Source organism: Bos indicus, chromosome 12 (assembly GCF_029378745.1).
Source record: "Bos indicus isolate NIAB-ARS_2022 breed Sahiwal x Tharparkar chromosome 12, NIAB-ARS_B.indTharparkar_mat_pri_1.0, whole genome shotgun sequence".
NCBI lineage: Eukaryota > Metazoa > Chordata > Mammalia > Artiodactyla > Bovidae > Bos > Bos indicus.
This window is the reverse complement of record NC_091771.1, coordinates 16,548,467-16,567,555: the sequence shown is the minus strand read 5'-3', so window position 1 is coordinate 16,567,555 and position 19,089 is coordinate 16,548,467. Positions and strand designations below refer to the sequence as shown.

General features: G+C 41.8%; 1 protein-coding gene across 3 annotated transcripts in view; it reads right to left on the bottom strand.

Annotated features, from left to right (window-relative positions):
* LRCH1 (leucine rich repeats and calponin homology domain containing 1) overlaps positions 1-19,089 on the bottom strand; it is a 215,279-nt gene that overhangs the window by 68,507 nt on the left and 127,683 nt on the right. For all 3 annotated transcript variants that reach the window (XM_070800077.1, XM_019971725.2, XM_070800076.1), the window contains exons 3-4: positions 14,103-14,229; positions 2,526-2,631 (exon numbers count right to left, since the gene is read on the bottom strand). In XM_070800077.1, coding sequence (XP_070656178.1) covers positions 2,526-2,631; positions 14,103-14,229 — 233 coding nt within the window. The remainder of the gene's footprint in view (positions 1-2,525; positions 2,632-14,102; positions 14,230-19,089) is intronic.

The window sequence follows — 19,089 nt, the reverse complement described above, 5'->3', positions numbered from 1 at the left end:
GAAAAGGGGTGGTAAGAAATAACAAAGAACACTGAATCCCACTGCTCTCTGTCCACTGCAAAGAGAAGCAATGAATGACTGCCTTAACACTCTGTCTGTTCTGGGCCCGGAAAGTACAAAGTCAGAGTCTCCCCGCTGCATTAGGAAAAACACCATAAAACTGATCTGGGCAATAAGGCCACAAACGTTTCCCCTCCTCCTCAGATTGAAAGTATATGAGGAGGGATACGAAAGAGGAAAAGTGAGTGAGTAAATACTAAAAGTCTTTAAATTCACTGCCTCAGAGCATTATCAATGCTCTTTTGTTAACAGAGTTCTCCAGAGTGAAGCAAAAAGACACTTGATATTCAGGAAATTATTTTTTAAAAAAAGATTTTCCAGTAAACTAAAGCTTTAGCTCTTGGTGTTTATTAAAATATGGAACCTGAGAAAACACAATTATGGAAAGCATAGGAATTTGTAACCGTTCTTTTTAGAAGGAGTGTTTTTAAGTTAAGAGAGAGCAAGGAACAGTGTCAGAAACAAATCTCTTGATTTTACAGATGCACTTTCTTCCCTCATGTTTCTATTACAGAAAACTGTTAAATGATTAAATTAAAAAAAAAAAAGAGTTCAATAATTAGTGATGATTTCTCAATAATTAACATAAGAGCTTAACTTTAAATGAAAGTTTTCCTTAATGCTATGAAAGGTTATATGCTTACAGATTTGCTGTCTATATAATAAGTTTTTCCTTTGTACTTGCTCAAACCAAGGAAACAATTTCATCCATTGAGAAGTAGAACTGCATAATGACAAAATGAAAAATCACTGTTTTTATGCCAAGTCATCTCAGGTAATAAAGTAATAAATCTTTATGCTTAGTTTCTAATGTTCCTTCTTTAAAATACTAGTCAGGATGAGAAAGGTGAAGATGGAAGATAACACTAAAAGCAGATGACATTTTATAAAGTTCTTTCTCTTTCATGAGCTCCATTTTCTTGCTTTGAATAATGAAGCATTTCAAGCCAAAGATCATGAAACAGGAACAGAATAATAAAAATCAGGCAGTTCTAAAATAGCTGTGTGAGGGTCAGATTAACCAAATGCTGTTTCCAAATAAACATTTTAGCTTTGAGGTATATTTGCAAATGTAAATTTGAAACTGGGCATGGCTAGTGTGCTCATATGAAAAATGACAGAAATCAGTGTCATCTTGGAAAACTAGAATACGTTCTGGAGAAACCATTCAACATCACATCGTTCATCAACTCATCCCTGACTCAGGTCCAAATGAGGATCCCCAAATGTGAAATTCAGATCCAGTACCACCTACAAGGCTGCTTATCAAAGTTCTTAATGGCCTAACACTTCTGAACATATATATATCTTTTTTATTTACTTTTATTATATTGAAGTAAAGTTGACTGACAATTTTTTTGTATTGAGTATCTTCTTACTTGAACTTCAACACAACATCATATCAGAGGGCATAATATGGAAGCCCAGAGACGCAGAGAAACGTTTGCCTGAGTCTGTCTCCTAGGCGGTGCTATCTGCAGGGCTCTGAGTTCGTGCTGTGTCTTTGGGGACCTGAGTCTCTAGAGCCATCCTTGTTCCAAGTTTCAAGAAATTCATCAAAACAACCAGAGCTGAGGGTCCAAATTTCACTTCAGGGGGCACACCCTTGCCTGAAGCATGGATCCAAGACATCCTTGCTCCAGGCTTCAAGAAATTCTTCAAAACCACCAGAGCTAGGGGTCCAAATTTCACTTCAGCAGAGGCACACCCTGGCCTGAAGCACGGATCTGAGACACAAGGTGAATCCTGGACCTGCAGGACCAAGCACAGCAGCTAACTGTTGGCTGGACAGTTGAGGACATCACACGTCCACACCAACAGCAACTCATGCTGCCTCCTGATAGTAGCTGGATTCTGTGCCCCCCAAACTCCTATGTTGGAACCGTGACCCCCATCCCAAGTTCCTCAGAATGTAACTGTATTTGGAGGCAGGCAGGGCCTTTAAGGGGTAAGTGAGTTAATGGGGTTATCAGGTAAGAAGGGTCCTAACCCAATATGATGGGTGTCCTCACAAGAAGAGGAGGTTAGGACACACAGAGCGGGAAGTCGGCATGAAAACACAGGGAGAAGATGGCCCCCTGCAAGCCAAGGAGAGAGGCCTCTGAAGAGACAAAACCAACCAACACTACGATCTCAGACTCACAGCTTCCAAACTGCAGGAAAATACATTTCCATTGTTTAAGCCACTCAGTCCTTGGGACTTTGTTATGGGAATCTGATAAAATTAACACCACACACACACACACACACACACACATGGCTTTATACGGGGGGGATGATTTTGTTACTGAAACCCTTGACTAAAATTACAACGTGAATGTAACTTCTCTGTTATCTACACATGAAATTCAAATTATAATTAATAGGTACATACAAACATGACTGGATTTACCTTCACAGAGGTTATTAAAAAACAATAAAAGGCTTCTGTTTGATTCCTTTTCCCCTCTATTTTTTTTTTTTACCTTGTGGTAAAACTTTAAGGTAATTCCTTCTGACATTCAGTTCTCGTAGGGATTTCAGTTGCCCTATCTGCTGAGGCAGGGCTGTGATCTCATTGCAGCTGACGTCCTGCATCGCAAACAAAAAGAGAAACAATAAAGGCCTTTCGCTGGGAAATCAAGCATTTCAGGGGAAATCTCCTTAAGGAATTTAAATATTAGGATAACTGTACAGGTACATTTATATATTGGTCTCCAGGTCCGAGGCCAAGTGAGGCTCATCACAGAGAAAAAGAAGACAGTACAATGTTTTTATTAAAAACATCCTCTGGGGAGAGAAAAGGTGAAAAGAGGCATGTTAGTAGCCTTTTGTAGCTACTCTTGGGCTGCTGCATTTACATGCTTCAGTCTTACTTAATTCTCACAACAAATCCATAGGACAGTATTACTGGCCTAATATGCACAGATCAGAAAAATGAGGCCCAGGAAAGTTCTGTCAATTGTCCAAGGCTTGCAGAGTAAACACTCAGAACCAATTCCCAACCCACTGTTCAGCCACTACCCTACCTCACCAGAGGCTCACAATTTACAGTGTATAACTATGTATATTAATGCATTGTTTAGATATGTTATTTATTTTAAATGTAATTCTTATCAGAAGGCTGAAAACTTTGGACTGGAACATGTTTATAAACATTTACAAGCAAGACTGTGGAGGATGGAGACTGTGTCTTCTCTGCCTTGGAAAAAATAATACTCCACTGGTAATCAACAAAGGTCCATCTAGTCAAAGCTATGGTTTTTCCAATAATCATGTATGGATGTGAGAATTGGACTATAAAGAAAGCTGAGCACAGAAGAATTAACACTTTTGAACTGTGGTGTTGGAGAAGACTCTTGAGAGTCCCTTGGACTGCAAGGAGAGCCAACCAGTCAATCCTAAAGGATATCAGTCCTGAATATTCATTAGAAGCATTGGTGCTAAAGCTGAAACTCCAATCCTTTGGCCACCTGATGCGAAGAACTGACTCATTGGAAAAGACCCTGATGCTGGGAAAGATTGAAGGCGGGAGGAGAAGGGGACAACAGAGGATGAGATGGTTGGATGGCATCACCGATGCGACGGATAGGAGTTTGAGTAAGCTCCAGGAGTTGGTGATGGACAGGGAAGCCTGGTGTGCTGCAGTCCATGGGGTCGCAAAGAGTCAGATACAACTGAGCAACTGAACTAAACTGAATCATTGATTAGAACCATCTCGACACATGCAAAATGGTGGCCATGATATCTTTAATCTTCTATCGTATTATCATCCCTAATCCCACTCTTCCTCTTGTCCCTGGCAGCTCTGCCCTGCTCTGCCCTGCCCTCCACCTCCCTCACCCCAGCCACCCACTTAGTCCAGACTAGCAGCATCTCTCAGCCAGACACTATAATGGTCTCCTGGTTGTCTGCAAGCATCCAGCTCCTCCTTGGATCCATCCTTCACACAGTGAAGATTTACAGCCTGAACTTCACCGTGTCCTCCACCAGCTCAAACATCTGCAGCAGCTCCTTAGAAACTTTAGGATAAAGTACCAAGCTCAAAACCACTCAATTGTTTGCCTCCTCCTGTAAGCCCGCGAGCTCCTAGATGGAAGAGACTATTTCTTAGCCACTTTGATCTCCTGGTGCCAAGCAGAATGCCAGGTAGAAAGTACAAGATCAGTAAATATTGGATAAAACGTCTTAAACCGCTTTATGTTGATGCTCCATGATGCTGCAGTTTATTCTGTCTCTGGCTGGGAGCCCAGGAGGCCCCAATACACACACCAAACTTCTTGAAGGTCTTGCTTGGTGTCACAGAACCATAGGTATATTTGGACTACAAATGATCCCAGTGAGATCAAGTCTGTAAACATCCCACACCACTGCTGAATCTATAAAAAACTCCCCCTTCACTCTTCCTTTTAGAAGGAACAAAGCCTTGTTTCATAATCACTTATATGAGAGGAACTCATTGACCAGTTCCCTGAAACCCCCAGGCTCTGTGTAAGAGCAGGGCTGCACAGAGCACAGTGGATCGCTGTCCTCTGATCCCATCTCTTTTCAATATCCTCAGGTGACCTGCCAATCTGTCATGGTCATGAAGGTGTTACATGGATATCACTTGATGAAAAGGAATAACATCACTCCTACTGAAGGCATTTAAGCTGTGATCTATGAAGTCTGGGCACACACACTGGAATCAGCCCACTCAGCAGTCTGACTTGGGGTAGAGGTGGGGGGCTATCATGTGATAGGTTAAGGACATTAGATGTTTGATGGCATCACCCCCAAGCTGGCTGTTGCTGCATTGCTTCTGGCCCAGAAAAGTCACGCCAAATTTTATGAAAGGCTTCCCTGATGTTTAAAAAAAAAAAACCCACAAGCACATCTGCAGAGACATAAAAGTCTAAGGAAGTTAATTACATAAAGGAGGTCTAGAGATTGGCTCAGTCACTCTTACACCCTCACTGAGTCAGTAAATTATTCTGCCTTTCTGAATATACTTCCATGTATGAGAAGTAAAAAGTGAAATGCCATCTTTTCCCGATTACTACAGCACCTCATCAGCCATAGAAGTCAATAACCAAACCCGTGTTTTATCTTTCTTTGCTTCAACCAAGTTACAAATTCTCAAGAAGTGCCATTTTAAAATCTAAGAGCCTTCACACAAATGGCACACAGGTGAGCCCTAGAAATATATGAAATTAAATTATTTTATTGGACTCAGGATCAGGCACAGTCAGATTGTTGATGGCTGACAGGAAGGGAAGGTCATGGAGGAAGAATTAGTGAGATTATTTTCCACCTTTAAGGAGAATTTATGATGACAGCTGAAATGTTTTTATAAGTCTGTGAATGATAGCATGAGAAAGATACTTTTGCAGAATATGGGAACTGCAGATTTTTCTATGTGAAACTGATGACTTTGAGGTTTCAAACACATGATTTTAAAAAAATCTTTCTCTTAAAACAAGAGAGGTGGGAAGGGCAAGCCAAGAGAAACTAGATATATTTAGGCAGCATTATGAAATAGTCTGAGATAAAATGCATTTTTATTCAACTTTTTTTCTGTATACTATATTCACCTTGCACATTGTTGATTGCCGCTGGTTAAGTCATGAAATTAAGAGTCTGCTGTTTCCCTAAGCTTCCCTAAATATAATTTAGGGAAGGAAATTACTTCCAAATATATGTTGGAAGTAATTTTTCCAACATATATTTCTAAATGGCTTTATCAAAGAAAGTAGACTCCCCTCAGTTATATTTAAATACTTACTTACCAGCAGGGGAAATGCTTTCTTAATTTATTTTTTTAAAGAACTTCACATAATGTTAACAACAAGCTTTTCCTTCTAACTTACAAGACAGGACATCTGTAGACCATTAGAAACACAAAGTCCAATTGTCCATTCACATTTTGAAGGGTATATGGTGAAGGTCACATTATTTTAATAATACTCTGCACTGCCACCAGTTACTTCCTGTTCTGCCAAAATAACGAGGGGAAAGCGAGAGAAAGACTTTTCACTCTTGTATGATCTATACTGCAAAACCGTGCTAACCTCTTCCTTCTCAGCTACTAAACTCTGCCCAGTTTTAAAGAGGTTATGAATTCTGTCACAAAAGTAAAACCACATAGGTAATTATGTCTTAATTAGTTGGGGAATGAGGAGGAGGACAGAGAGGAAAATAGTCTAGATGTTTTTGGATAAGATACTTCAGGTTAGAAACTGAAAAAGCAACATTCCTAGAATAGCTTGGTTCTTTAGAACATGTCTTTCCCCACTTGGTCTAAAAGAAAGTATGTTTTTTGTTTTTGTTTTTTTAGGGGGGAGAGTTCATTTTTAAAAGATATGATTTAAAAAATACATTTAAAAAATAAACATTAATGCCCCATATTGCTTCAGTAGTGATAATTTATCAAGTTATAAGTTCCAGATCCAGGAGCTTCTTCAGCTAATCAAATGAATCCCTTCTGAATTGCCTCTTAGCCCTAAGCTATGTCTCGCAGAATAATTACTGCAAGCTATAGAGAAACCATATACTTAGCATTATAATATTGAAAATATACAGAAAGGCCCAAAAGCAAGAATCTTAAATGTGTCATAAATACTTAAATCTATTCTTTTTGAAACAGAAATGAATCTAATCATTATGTATTACATAATCACATAAACACTCAAACTCAAGTCTTATGGGCCAGCCAATTTTCTCATTTAGATTAAAAAAACAAAGAACATCAGAACTCCAGCAATGACTTAAAATACACGTATTTTCCGCTGGTTTAATCAAAATGCTCCGAAGCAACCCAAAGAAAGACTTTATAAGTTAAGATTCTCATTTATCACAACCCTTCTGGGCAATTACCAAAAAAGTCTCTAGAAGGGTTAGAAGCATGTTCAAGATTAATACATTTTAGCTGACTGACTGCTAGTTGCAAACTTACCTTCAGAATGCAAAAATGACAAGGATTTAAAATATTAGCATAGGTTCAAGATTATTAAAGCAGGAAAGGTTCATTTTCAGAATATAACATTTTTAGAAAGACTAGACCTGTTTTTTCAAGTTGTAACTTTTAATGAAAGCCAATATAATTAAGTGTGTCAAGACGATTTTTGGTTAGAAAAGGTTTCCTGGGAGACCAGGCTACGCTGCAAAACTACTTGTGGGATTCTCATGAGCTATCTCCCCGACTCTTGGGTTTTCAAAATTTTAGTGTTGTTATACTATGGCTTAAGTCATATTTTAAAATCTTGCTCTTTATTTAACAGAAGAAAATGTGAACATCCTAACAGGAAATACAAGCTATTAATATTACTGGCCTCCCATGATGTGGCCATGTCTTTGGTGTGACTCCCACTGTGCAACTTGAGGGCAGTATCTTAACCTCTCTGTTCCTATGTAAAAAGAAGAGACGAGATTATAGATCACTCTAGTTTCCTTACAACATCAGGAAAATCCTTCTACCACATTAGAAATAATGAAGAAATCTGTTGAAAGATAGATTACTTAACTGACTTAGGAGTAATGTCAATTTTGATTTTTTAGCAATCAAAAATCTAAAAGCCTGTAGTAAGAACTTTTTAAAACAAATTGGTATGTTCATTTAAATTCAAAATTTTTTCAAGCAACCTCTGGTATGATAAATTATTACCTCTCAACACTTACCGAGAGTCTCTTTCTAGTATAAAATTCTAGTTCACACCCTTCCACGTTCCCACAAACACATACCTCACCCCCCGGCTCTCCATAAGAAATGCAGAGGTAGAAGCTACAGAAGGGACCTTGAACAGGCCTTGGTTCTCCAATTCTCTAACAGAAACCAGAGGGGCTGGGAGGCATCTGCAGAGACTAGGAAAGGACCTAGGATTTGATTAGACGTGAATTCCTGTCTCCATTACATCTACCTCAGAGACCGGCATGCTGCACAGAAAAACAATAAAGAAGAGATTTTCCTTAGAAGCTGCTCAATACATCCTGTGTCTACTCTATTCTTGAATTCCAACTCTCCACACAACCACACATTTCACACACAAAAAAAGAGGGGGAAAAAAAACAATAGTGTGTCTAACTCAGGGCCAGAAAATGCACCATCTAGTCAGTTATTACCTGAGTCAGACCCTGAGAGTTTTGGGGTTGAAAAAGCAGGTTTCTAAAACAGTGGTATTATGTTCTCTTACGTGAAGCTAAGCACAGGAACACAACTTTCACCCAGAGCATGGAGACAGGACTGAGGAAAACCAAACGAGAGACGGACCACCTGTGGACCCCAGTGAGCCAGCACAATCGGAGAACCAGCGAGACCAAAGTGAAAGTGACAGTGAAGTCGCTCAGTCGTGTCCAACTCTTAGCGACCCCATGGACTGTAGCCTACCAGGCTCCTCTGTCCATGGGATTTTCCAGGCAAGAGTACTGGAGTGGGGTGCCACTGCCTTCTCCAGGAGATCTTCCCGACCCAGGGATCGAACCCGGGTCTCCCGCATTGTAGGCAGACGCTTTACCGTCTGAGCCTCCAGGGAAGATAGTGACCTTTGACAAATACCCCATAAAAGGTTCTCAAATTATTGTGTTCTTAGTGTGCCTGTCTTCTTCAGAGCCATCTGTTAATTATAAAATGGCTTCATACAATATTTCCCACCAAATATTTAACACACCTTATCCTTTAGGTATGATCTGACAAGTAAACACACACACACACACAACAAAAGACAAGTTTGAAGGATCTTTAAGAATAAAGTGATGTTTAGCCAACTCAAGAGAGGTCTATTGACCCTTGTGCCTGGCTTGTGGCTCCTCAAGGAGGAAACTCTCACAGACACTGTCCATTTGTACCACACCCTGTTTTGTAACATTTTCCCTGCTGTTCATGGCCTGCCACAACTTTAACGGGAAAACCACTGCAAGCTGAAACAGGGAAGCTCCACAGAAAGAAACCACGGCTTCTCTCCACGAGAGGTTTGCAATCCAGATGAGGGCCCGGTGAGCTCAGCCGCCGTTGTGCCGTGCAAAGGTTTCAGTTTTCACTCCTGCTTCACCACATCGTAGCCCCATGACTTTGGGTAAGTAATTCTGAAACCCAAACTTGTCTGTGAAAGGGAGACAGGATATCCACCTTGCTGGGCGATTGTCAAGATCGAATGAGAGAACACATGTCAAATATACCCAGCGAAGTGTGTGGCATACAATGTAAGTGCTCAGTAAATGCCAGTGCGGTGTATCTGTCCCTGATAGAAAGAACACGCAAATATAAAGACTTAACAAAGGAACAGAGACAGCTACAGCTCTAAGGAGACAAGCAATACAGAAGTAATGCAGTGCCCAAGGAGGTCAAAAAGTCCTACATCAGTCCCATCAGTTTGTGCTTCAAACTCAATAGAGCTTAGGCTCAGGCTCCCTAAGTTTTCCAGCACCTGAAACGATGCGTTAATCCACCCTGGCCTCTCCTGTGGATTTAAGAAAAAAAAAATCTCAGAAGTACTTCTTAATTGAAAGTCTTCAGGGAAGGAGGAAAAATTGCTTATCCATATCTTTGCACAATCACTAAATGCCAATGCTTTGTGTTTTAAGATTCTTAGGTAACTGATATATTCAGGAAGGTAAGATACTGTATTCCAACTCCAACTCCTCTCAAAAATCAGAGAGGGCACCTCCTTTCTTACAGGTGGCCACAGTGCTATCATTTTTGTCTTTTAAGCCAACGATGACTCTTGAAGAGAAGAGTTTACAACTCAGTTTAGGATACTCTTCGAGTCTAACATGAACATTTCAAAATATTTCTTCCAAAATAGTTAAACAATGCTCAGAGCCTAAAAATAAACTGTGAGATTTTTATCAGCACTTAGGTGGCTTCATGTAGCCTGAATGCTTGGGGAGCTCCCAAAATTTTCTTCTTCTTTTTTTTTTTTTTTTGCAAGTTGGTTACTATGTAAGGGAGCCTCCCATGCAATTCCAGAATCATTTCAGGCTCCCCAGGGAATTTTTTTTCCCAACTGATAGCTAAAAATCCTCTGATGTGGTTACCTGTAGTATCAGTACTATTTTAAGCAAAGAGATAGGAAAGATAAATAAGAACTGATGGCAACCAGTCATTTTTAGTCTGTGACCTTAAGCAAGGCCAGTCACCCTTTGTGATTAAATAATGGCAACTTATTAAATATTCATCAACTTTGCAAATAAATGCTTTTTGCAAAGATCATGCTTGCTCATAGAGCAGAAAGAACACGGAATACAGGGTTGCCCATGAAGGGTGACCATGAGCCGCATGTGGCTACTGGCCAAGAGAAGTGTGGCCAGTCCAACCTATGATGTGCTGCGGGTGGGAAATACACAGTTGACCTTAAAAGCTTAGGATGAAAGAAAGGCTGTAAAATATCTCATCCATTTTATATTGTAGAGATGCTGAAACAATATTTTGGCTATCTAAGGTTAACTAAAATATGCTGTAAAGATGACTTTCACTTGCTTCTGTTCTTTTAATGTGGCTACTAGTACACTTAAAATGACATTTGCAGAAGAACAAATATTGTGTGATATCACTTATATGTGGAAACCAAAAAAAAAAAAAAAGGTATAAGTGAATTTATTTACAAAACAGAAATAGAGTCACACATGTAAAAAACAGTCTTATGATTACCAAGGGGGAAAGGGGAGGATGGATAAACTGGAAGACTGGGACTGGGATAGGTACACACTACTAAATATAAAATAGATAACTAATAAGGACCTTCTGTACAGCACAGGGAACTCTACTCAGTACTCTGTAATGACCTATAATAGGAAAAGAACCTTAAAAAAGAGTGGATATATGTATAGCTGATTCACTTTGCCATACAGCAAAAAGTAGTAAATCAACTATATCCCAATTTTTTTTTTTTTTAAGGCAAAAACAAAAACAAAAATGACATTTGCTGCCTGCATGGTCTTTTCACAGAACCGTGCTAGCTGAGTGCATTTCTGTTTGGGTTGTAAGTCAGTTACGCCAGGGTGACGTTCCAGGCGTCGCTCACCATCTCTCTGCCTTGGATTTCTTCTTCTGCAATTTGTTGAAAGTCTGGACTAGACGTCTTTTAAAAAACCCCTATGGCTCTAACATTACAGGGCTCAGGCGTTCAACAGTTTATTGCTAGTGGAGAAAACACACAAGGAGGGGGTTGATGACGGTGCTGGATCCAGGAAGCAGAGCAGCCTTCTCTGGAGCTGGGGTCTGGTCAGGGAGCAAAGAAAAGCCCCAGAGCACCCCTTACAGCCAGCCAGCAGCTCATGTGCCCCGAGGCTGCAGACGGTGCTCTTCCACCTCTGCCGCACGCCAGCCCAGCAGCTGACAAGAGTGTCCAAGGAAAGCCCTGCTCCGTGTGGGGCTGGCTCCAGGGCTCAACACGTGTGCCCCCTCTTAGCGGATGAGCAGGCTGGTAGCCGCACAGCTGAGGGCGGGCACGCTGTCGGCTTAAGCCCGGGTGCAGCGGGACTGAAACACACGCTGGCTGCCAAACACTGACCTCACCGACGTGCCATCCATCCTCTCCATGGGAGCCTGAGCAGTGGAAAAAACCCAACTCCTTATTCACACTGGATCGGCAAGACCTAATCCAAATTCTAGTAAACTGAGATTTGAGTGTTCATCACACTCCTAAAAGAAGCATTTTTTTTTTAAAGGCATATAACTCTCAGTTTCATCCAAAGTGTTTTTGGTATACTTTTTGTTTTCTGGAATCAGTTAATATGGAAACTTCTGAATTAACTCAGACTGAAAGACAGAGTCGCCCCTTACTGGCACGGCACATGAGGGTCTTCCCAATCTATCCCAAGCCACCTTCTTGGCCCACTCTCCCCGACCTAAATAGTAGCCCTTAGCAATCATGTTTTGGGGATGTCAATCTTGTGTCAGGGGCTTCCCTCGTGGCTCAGTGGTAAAGAATCCTGCTAACATAGGAGACGTGGGTTTGATCCCTGGGTCCAAAGATCCCCTGGAGAAGAAAATGGCAATCCACTCCAGTATTTTCACCTGGAAAGCTGCATTAACAGAGGAGCCGGAGGGCTATAGTCCATAGGGTCAGAGATAGTCGGACGCAACTTGGTGACTAAACAACGTCTTGTGTCAAGCACTGGGATACAACAAGTAACACGCTGATCCAGTGCTGAAGCAGCTTTCTGGGTTTAGTGGGTACTGACCTAGAGAACGCCAAGTGAGAAGACAAATGTGGTTCCACGAAAATTCAGTGCTATGTAGAGTGCTGGCCTTAGGAGCACCCTACTCTGGCTTGGAGAATCTGGGAAGGATTTTTGGAGGAAGTGAAATCTGGCTAAAAATTGACCAAGCAAAGAAGAGAAGGAAGAAACAGTCCTTGCAGAAAGAGTGATGTGCTCAAAAGTGCTCACAAGTCTGTCCCTTACATGGACTTATGTAAGGAGACTCTCAAAGGTCTCTTCTGTACAAACCATTCTCAACCCAGGACTGAATCAATCAGTCCCCAGGCCAAGCACTTACTTCTTGTAATAGAGACTTTGTAGGAGGAGTGTATCCGCCCAAATTAATATCTGTCTTCTTTCGGAATCATCCCTCTAGGTGGCACTCAAGCAGCCACGTCAGAGCAGTGTGGCCGAAGGCCCTGGGCATCGCTGACCCCGAATCAGGAGAAGACACAGGATCCAGATCTCGTCTCTCCAACTCAGAAACCAGGGCTGAAACATGCTAGCAGGTCCTGCTAAATGCTTTAGCTGAAGAACATTTAACCTTGGGATCTGTGGGCGAGGCAACCTCTCCACCGTACAGAAAAGTATGGAAAGCTGAGTAAGAAAACCAACGGCCGCCATGCTTCTCAATACCTTTCCAGTGTCTTCTGCCGGTCACTCATAATCCCTGACCAGATGCCGTGGTACCAGTGATGTGACGACCCCTGTATCCTTACGACTCATCCCAGCTCTTGGTGTGAGCTAGTGGGCATGAGCTTCAGATTCTGCTGTCACAGAAAAAGGCACTCTTTGTAGAGCTCTGTTGTCTTTACGCCACAATTATTTACTTCTTTCCTAAAGTCAAAGTGGATACGTACGTGACGTGGGTACTGTTCCTTTCTGAGCCAATTCCAGACGCACACCTGACCATGGAGTCCCAGCACACTCTATCTGGGCCCCATAAGCCATCACCCCAATATTCCAGGTAGTCACAAAGAAATGAACTGGAACTGGCACGCAAGAGAAGAGTTATTGGCCATCAATGTCCTAGACCGGGAGTCTGTTTCAAGGAAGGTACTGTGTCCTTTTCGTGGTTGTAATCAGAACATCCTGTTTTTTGCTTAACACAGGGACAGCTGCAAAGAGTCGGCCATGACCGAGCGACTGGACAACAACAGGGACAGTACTGAAGGATGCTTGTTGGAGGATAAATTGTGATGATTATGGTTGAGCCCAGTTGCTTGTTCTTGCCTCTTCGTTCACCCAAGATACCTTAGCTCAATGGAAGTCGAGAAAGAACTCACTTTTTTCCCCTTTTAGAAACAAGGTCAGTAACTCAATTAGTGGTGAAAGAGCTGACCTCTTGGCTTCAGGTACGTACTTCCAACCCATCTCTGCCTATTTATAATTTGCTCTTCTTTCTTATCCCTGGGGTTATGGTCACATTCTAAAGTTACATCAATTTGGGGCAATGGTTACTAAAATCCTTATAGAATCAGAGCATGCTGTTCTTTCTGACTTAATTATACACCTTCACAAAGTGTGGCCTACTAATTAATTTGCAGATTATTTTGCCAGTGTATCCATATTTCATTACAAACTTACTTATCCAATCTGAAAAAAAAAAGTGATCTAACTACCATAGGATAATTTGTGAACCTGAGGAACTATAAATCCTGCAAACTTCAGGAAGTGTAAACTACAGGAAACCTGTAAATTTCCAGAACTCCTTGTCACAGCAAAGCCATGATTATTCCCTTCCCCACTTAATGTCTTTATCATATACAGACCTCCAACAACATGATCTTCTCTCCTTGACCCCCTGTAGGAAAAAGTCTTTCTGATTACCTTGATGGGCTATGATTAGCAAACAAACAAGAAGGGCATCTGAAAAATCAGTAACATACCAACTCCATTAACTGTTTGAGCTGACCTATCTCTTCAGGCAGTGATCCAAGTTTGTTGTTACTTGCGATTAAGACTTTGAGAGGGAGACCACACAGGCAGGCCGGCAGGGCGGACAGCTGATTCCGACTGCAAAGAAACATAAGAACTTTGGTAAACATGCAGGCTACTTCATACTGTTTGTGAACATATTTGTTTTTAATGTCTTTCCACTCGTACTGTCTTTTTTAAGATTTTTTTTCCCCTTGATATGGACTATTCAGCTTTTACTGAATTTGTTATACTATTGCTTGCTTCTGTTTTATGTTTTTTTTGCTTTTGTTTTTTGTTTTTTTGGGGGGAGCCTGTGGGATGTAAGCTCCCCAACTAGAGATTAAACCCACACTCCCTGCGCTCGAAGGTGAAGTTTTAACCAGTGGACCACCATGGATGCTCCTGTGAACATGTTTTTAACGAGCAAGGAGAAAGGTGTGATCTAAGAAAACATTTTGCAAATACAAAAAATCCAATAAACTTTCTATATGTGTAAAAATTCAAATCCCCAGTGCATAAGGATATAAAAGATACTAAAAGACAAGAGGCAGGAACTTCCTTGGCGGTCCAGGGGTTAAGACTCTGCACCCCCAATACAGGGGGCACAGGTTCAATCCCTGGTTGGCGAACTAAGAGCTCACATTCTGCATACTGCAGTCAAAACAAAAATAAAACAAAAAAATTTAAAATAAATAAGTGAAAAAGAGAAGGGCAGGCAGTTCTGATGCAAGCAGCTTTTCTCAGCACAAGGGACCCTATCAAGCCCCCTGCAGACTTGGCCAGCCCGAAAGCAGATGGACAGCACAGGCTGTACCACCAACAGCAATGGGAAGCTGGTGCCAACTGTTCCCTTCCCAACAGCGTGAGCAGGAGACTCAGCGACCACCAAAGCCCCCAGCTTTTCAGTGCAGTGAAGCACCATCGCATCCATCTTCGTCGTGATGGGGAAGATCATTTTGCTGCAACTCACAAAACCACCGGGCCCATTTCCAACATTTTGATTCCGCTTCCTTTTGTTAAAGCAAGAGCTCTGTGGTTAAATTCTGCTTGGCTATCTGTGAGAGAGCTAATTAAAAAAAAGAAAAAGGAAAGTTGGCCTTTTGGTAAAAGTGAAGCTGGAGCCAAAAGGAGTTCAGTTTCACGGAGGAGCCGGAAAAATGTGAGTACAGGTCTCACCCCTGCTCTGCATGAAAAGGTCTCTACTTAATGCTCTGCATTAAAAAGTCTTTACACTTCCTACCATCAATGCTAGGAGAGAGAAGGAAAATACTGAATAAATGAAACCTATGAATCACCCATAAGTGTATGTCAGCCATCTATTTATCCCCTCCTTCATAAGCAGCTCTTTTCCTGCTATCGAGTTAGGAGACAGATGGTTTTTCGTTTCCCCTTATATCTTGGCTACTCTGCTGAGGAAGCCAACCACCGGACAGTTAAGTATCTACAAATTTGTAGGTCGTGTTATTGCAATCATTTGGGACTTCTGTGTTTATTCACACACACGTGTATGAAGCTTCAGAGGTTGTGGGACCGTGTGTGTATTTATGGACATGCATATATATCTTTGTGTGTGTAAGAGAGGAACAGACAGGCTGGAAACACACCAAAATGTTAATCAGTGATCATTTTATGGGGAGTAGGTACAATGTATTTGGAGAAGGAAATGGCAACCCACCCCAGTGTTCTTGCCTGGAGAATCCCAGGGACGGGGGAGCCTGGTGGGCGGCCCTCTCTGGGGTCGCACAGAGTCAGACACGACTGAAGCAACTTAGCAGCAGCAGCAGCAGCAGCAGCAGGTACAATGCATGGGTTGTATTTTCTTTATTATACTTTGATGTCTTTTTCAAAAATTCCTACAAATTGCTTCTATTATTAAGGAAGAAATCATTATAAAAGGAAACTTCACTAGGATACTGGTTACATGGGTGTTTCTACTTGTGAAAATTCATTAAGATGTCATTTTGATGTATGGCAAAACCAATACAATATTGTAAAGTTAAAAAATAAAATAAAATAAAATAAATTAAAAAGAAAAAAAAAAGATGTACACTTAGATTTGTGCACTTTTCCGTATGTTATATTTCAACTGAATCTTTTACTTCCTCACTCTACCATATGAGGGGGTGGGTAGCTGGTTAGTCAAAGGGTGTCTCTAACTTATGGGCTCAGAAAAAGCAGGGGTTGTCTGGGTGCCCTCCAGCGACCACCCTGACCAGGTGCCCAGTGCCAGGTAACCAGGGTTTAGCAAGAAAACGTACAGCCATATCTTCTCTCCACTGCACAGGCCTACAAAGAAAGCTGTTTCCAGAGAGGGGGACGGCTTTCTCTAGGAGGGTCCAGCAGAGAGGGGAGGAGAGTGAGAGCCTGGGGCTGTATCCTGGCACCAGAAGGACCGGAGAGCTCTTAGCTCCGCCGGCAAGGATAACAGGCTGGACTGGGGTGGTGGGCTCGCACTGACACTCTCTCCTGCTGTCTGGGGGCAGCTGACAAAGGGACCAGGGCTGCCAGCCTGTGATTCTTGCCCTCAGAGCCCTCCTGCTGCCGTCGCACAGCTGTAGGAACCCAGCGGGGTTCCTCTGGCTGGAGGAGGGGGCCTTCCACGCGCCCTGCTGGGAGAGCTTTCTTCAAGCTTTCTTCACACTCCTGGAAAGAACTCAGTTTATTACAAGGCATGCATCCACACTCAGCTGCTTAGTCGTGTCCGGCTCTTTGCTATCCTATGGATTATAGCCCGCCAGGCTCCTGTCCATGGCATTTTCCTGGGCAAGAATCCTGGAGTGGGTTGCCATTTCCTTCTCCAGGGCATCTTCCTGACTCAAGGATCGAACGTACATCTCCTGTGTCTTCTGCATTGCAGGCAGAATCTTGTACCACTGAGCCATCCGGGAAGCCCCTTCTTAAAAGGCAGCAAGTAAATATTTTGGAATGCAATTTGTGGTTTAAAATATTTATTAATATATAATTTCACATAGTGAGGATTGGTAAATTAAAACATAGTAAGCTAATCCTTGCATTTTGGACTCCCCTTTGAAGACAGGATAAGGAGAACAAAGGTAAGTGTTTTTAGAAGTTTTTATGCTCCTATTTTCCACAGAATCAGCAATTACAGTTGGAGATCTTTCCTGTGTTTGTCTGCCTGGAAACTCAGATTTACAGTATTCCCAGTCTCACTACCTCAATGCAGGCATCTAATCAGATTATCAGGCATTGCACTGGGAGAGCATCTATATACCATTTAAGCGATGCGATGAAGGCTCTGCTCCTTCAGACACGGGAGCATTTGAAGTTACATGGGACTATTCCCACTGGCGTTCTTCCAGGGTGGGTAACTAATTGAAAATAAAATTTAGGCTTGGGAGAGCATTTGTGGTTTCTTTGATGGGGATGAATGCTTTTTCTGCTAAAAGCAGCTGATGGAAGAACCTATGTATTTATTTATGCCCTACACATTCCTCTATTTATACTGTCGTTAATCACCTGTAAGCAAATCAAGATGCCAGGACGAGTCATACTACGGCATGCCACAGGCCCGGGGCACATTTCCTCTATTTCATCCATCCATTCCCTCAGACTGTACTCTGTATATTTTATCACAGGATGTCCCTGTATTACTGGTAATTTCCCCAATAGAAAAAGGAAATACACAGGCACACAAAAACCCATTAGCTCTCCAGCAAATATTTATAAAGAAGAGGAGAAACTGCACTCCCTTTAATCCCCTCCCTACTAGAGACCACATCAGCAGCCAGAGCTTTCTAAAAACCACTCATCTGGCAGCAATTTTTCTCAAGCAAATAAGTGCCTCAGGCCACAACCCACCCTCCCGGCCCCCACTTGTCTGCGGCAGCCCTCTGCACTCCGAACAGGCCCTCGGAGGAAAGGGGGTTTAAAAATAAGGCCCTAACAGCATCCGATAAGGTAATGGCCAACATTTATTTTCAAATCCAGCCTGGAGTCACATCTGAAAGCAATATTAAAAAAAAAAAAAGATTTTTTAAACTCACTCATTACAAAAGAGTAAATTAGTGGAGGAAAAGAGAGCCACTTATTCAGAAGTAGAAATTACAGACTCGGCCATGGTGGCCTAGGCCTTGCTGCCATCGCAAAGCAAGGGCTGCCCAGCACCTCCCGTCTCTCTCCCTGTCCGGGCTGGGTGGACCTGGCGTCCGAAATGGAGATGAGGAAGGTGGATGATGGTGTGAGGAGGGGCGGGGGGGGCGGGGGGCGCGGGGCAGGAAGGCGGTGGGCCCTGCGAGTCGGTGACTACTGCTAAGGCTTTGTCGTCATCTTTCTCAGCCAAATGACTTCTTCCCAGACTTAATGATCTGTTTCCCAGTTTCAGGATGAAAAAAGGCAGCTCACCATAATCTGAATGATTTTGATAGCCTAAGTCTGCAAGCTAAATTTCCCTTCAAGTATCACTCCCTTCATTTAATTCCTAAATTAAAGAATTCACAAACCAAGTCACTTCTGTATGGTTTCTTTTAGAGTCTTATTTTAATACATTTTGACTATGGCCTTCCTTATTAATATCAATACGTTCAGACCTAATTTTGGTATTTGACAATATTTATTATTGGTTTACCAGTTATTTTCCTTAGTGTGTGTGATGTTTTAAACATGGCTATATACATGTGATTTTATTATCAGGTAACATATACATTTTTTATTCTACTGGAGTATCTCTTTTTTGTAAGTGAATGGGTTCACTTCAAAATGAAACATGGAATTTTCACTTAACAGAAAATAATTTATAGAAAGATTTCTATAACAGATTCACCTATGCAATTGGTAAAGAGGTCACTAACTGTGGAGAAAACCTGGGTTCAAATCTCATCTCTACTATAATCGTCTCTGTAACTTTAACCTCTCTGGCTTTGTCATCCATAAAACATAGATAATAATACTTACCTAATATGATGTATTAGTTTATGGATATAAAAGTGCTTGGCCCAA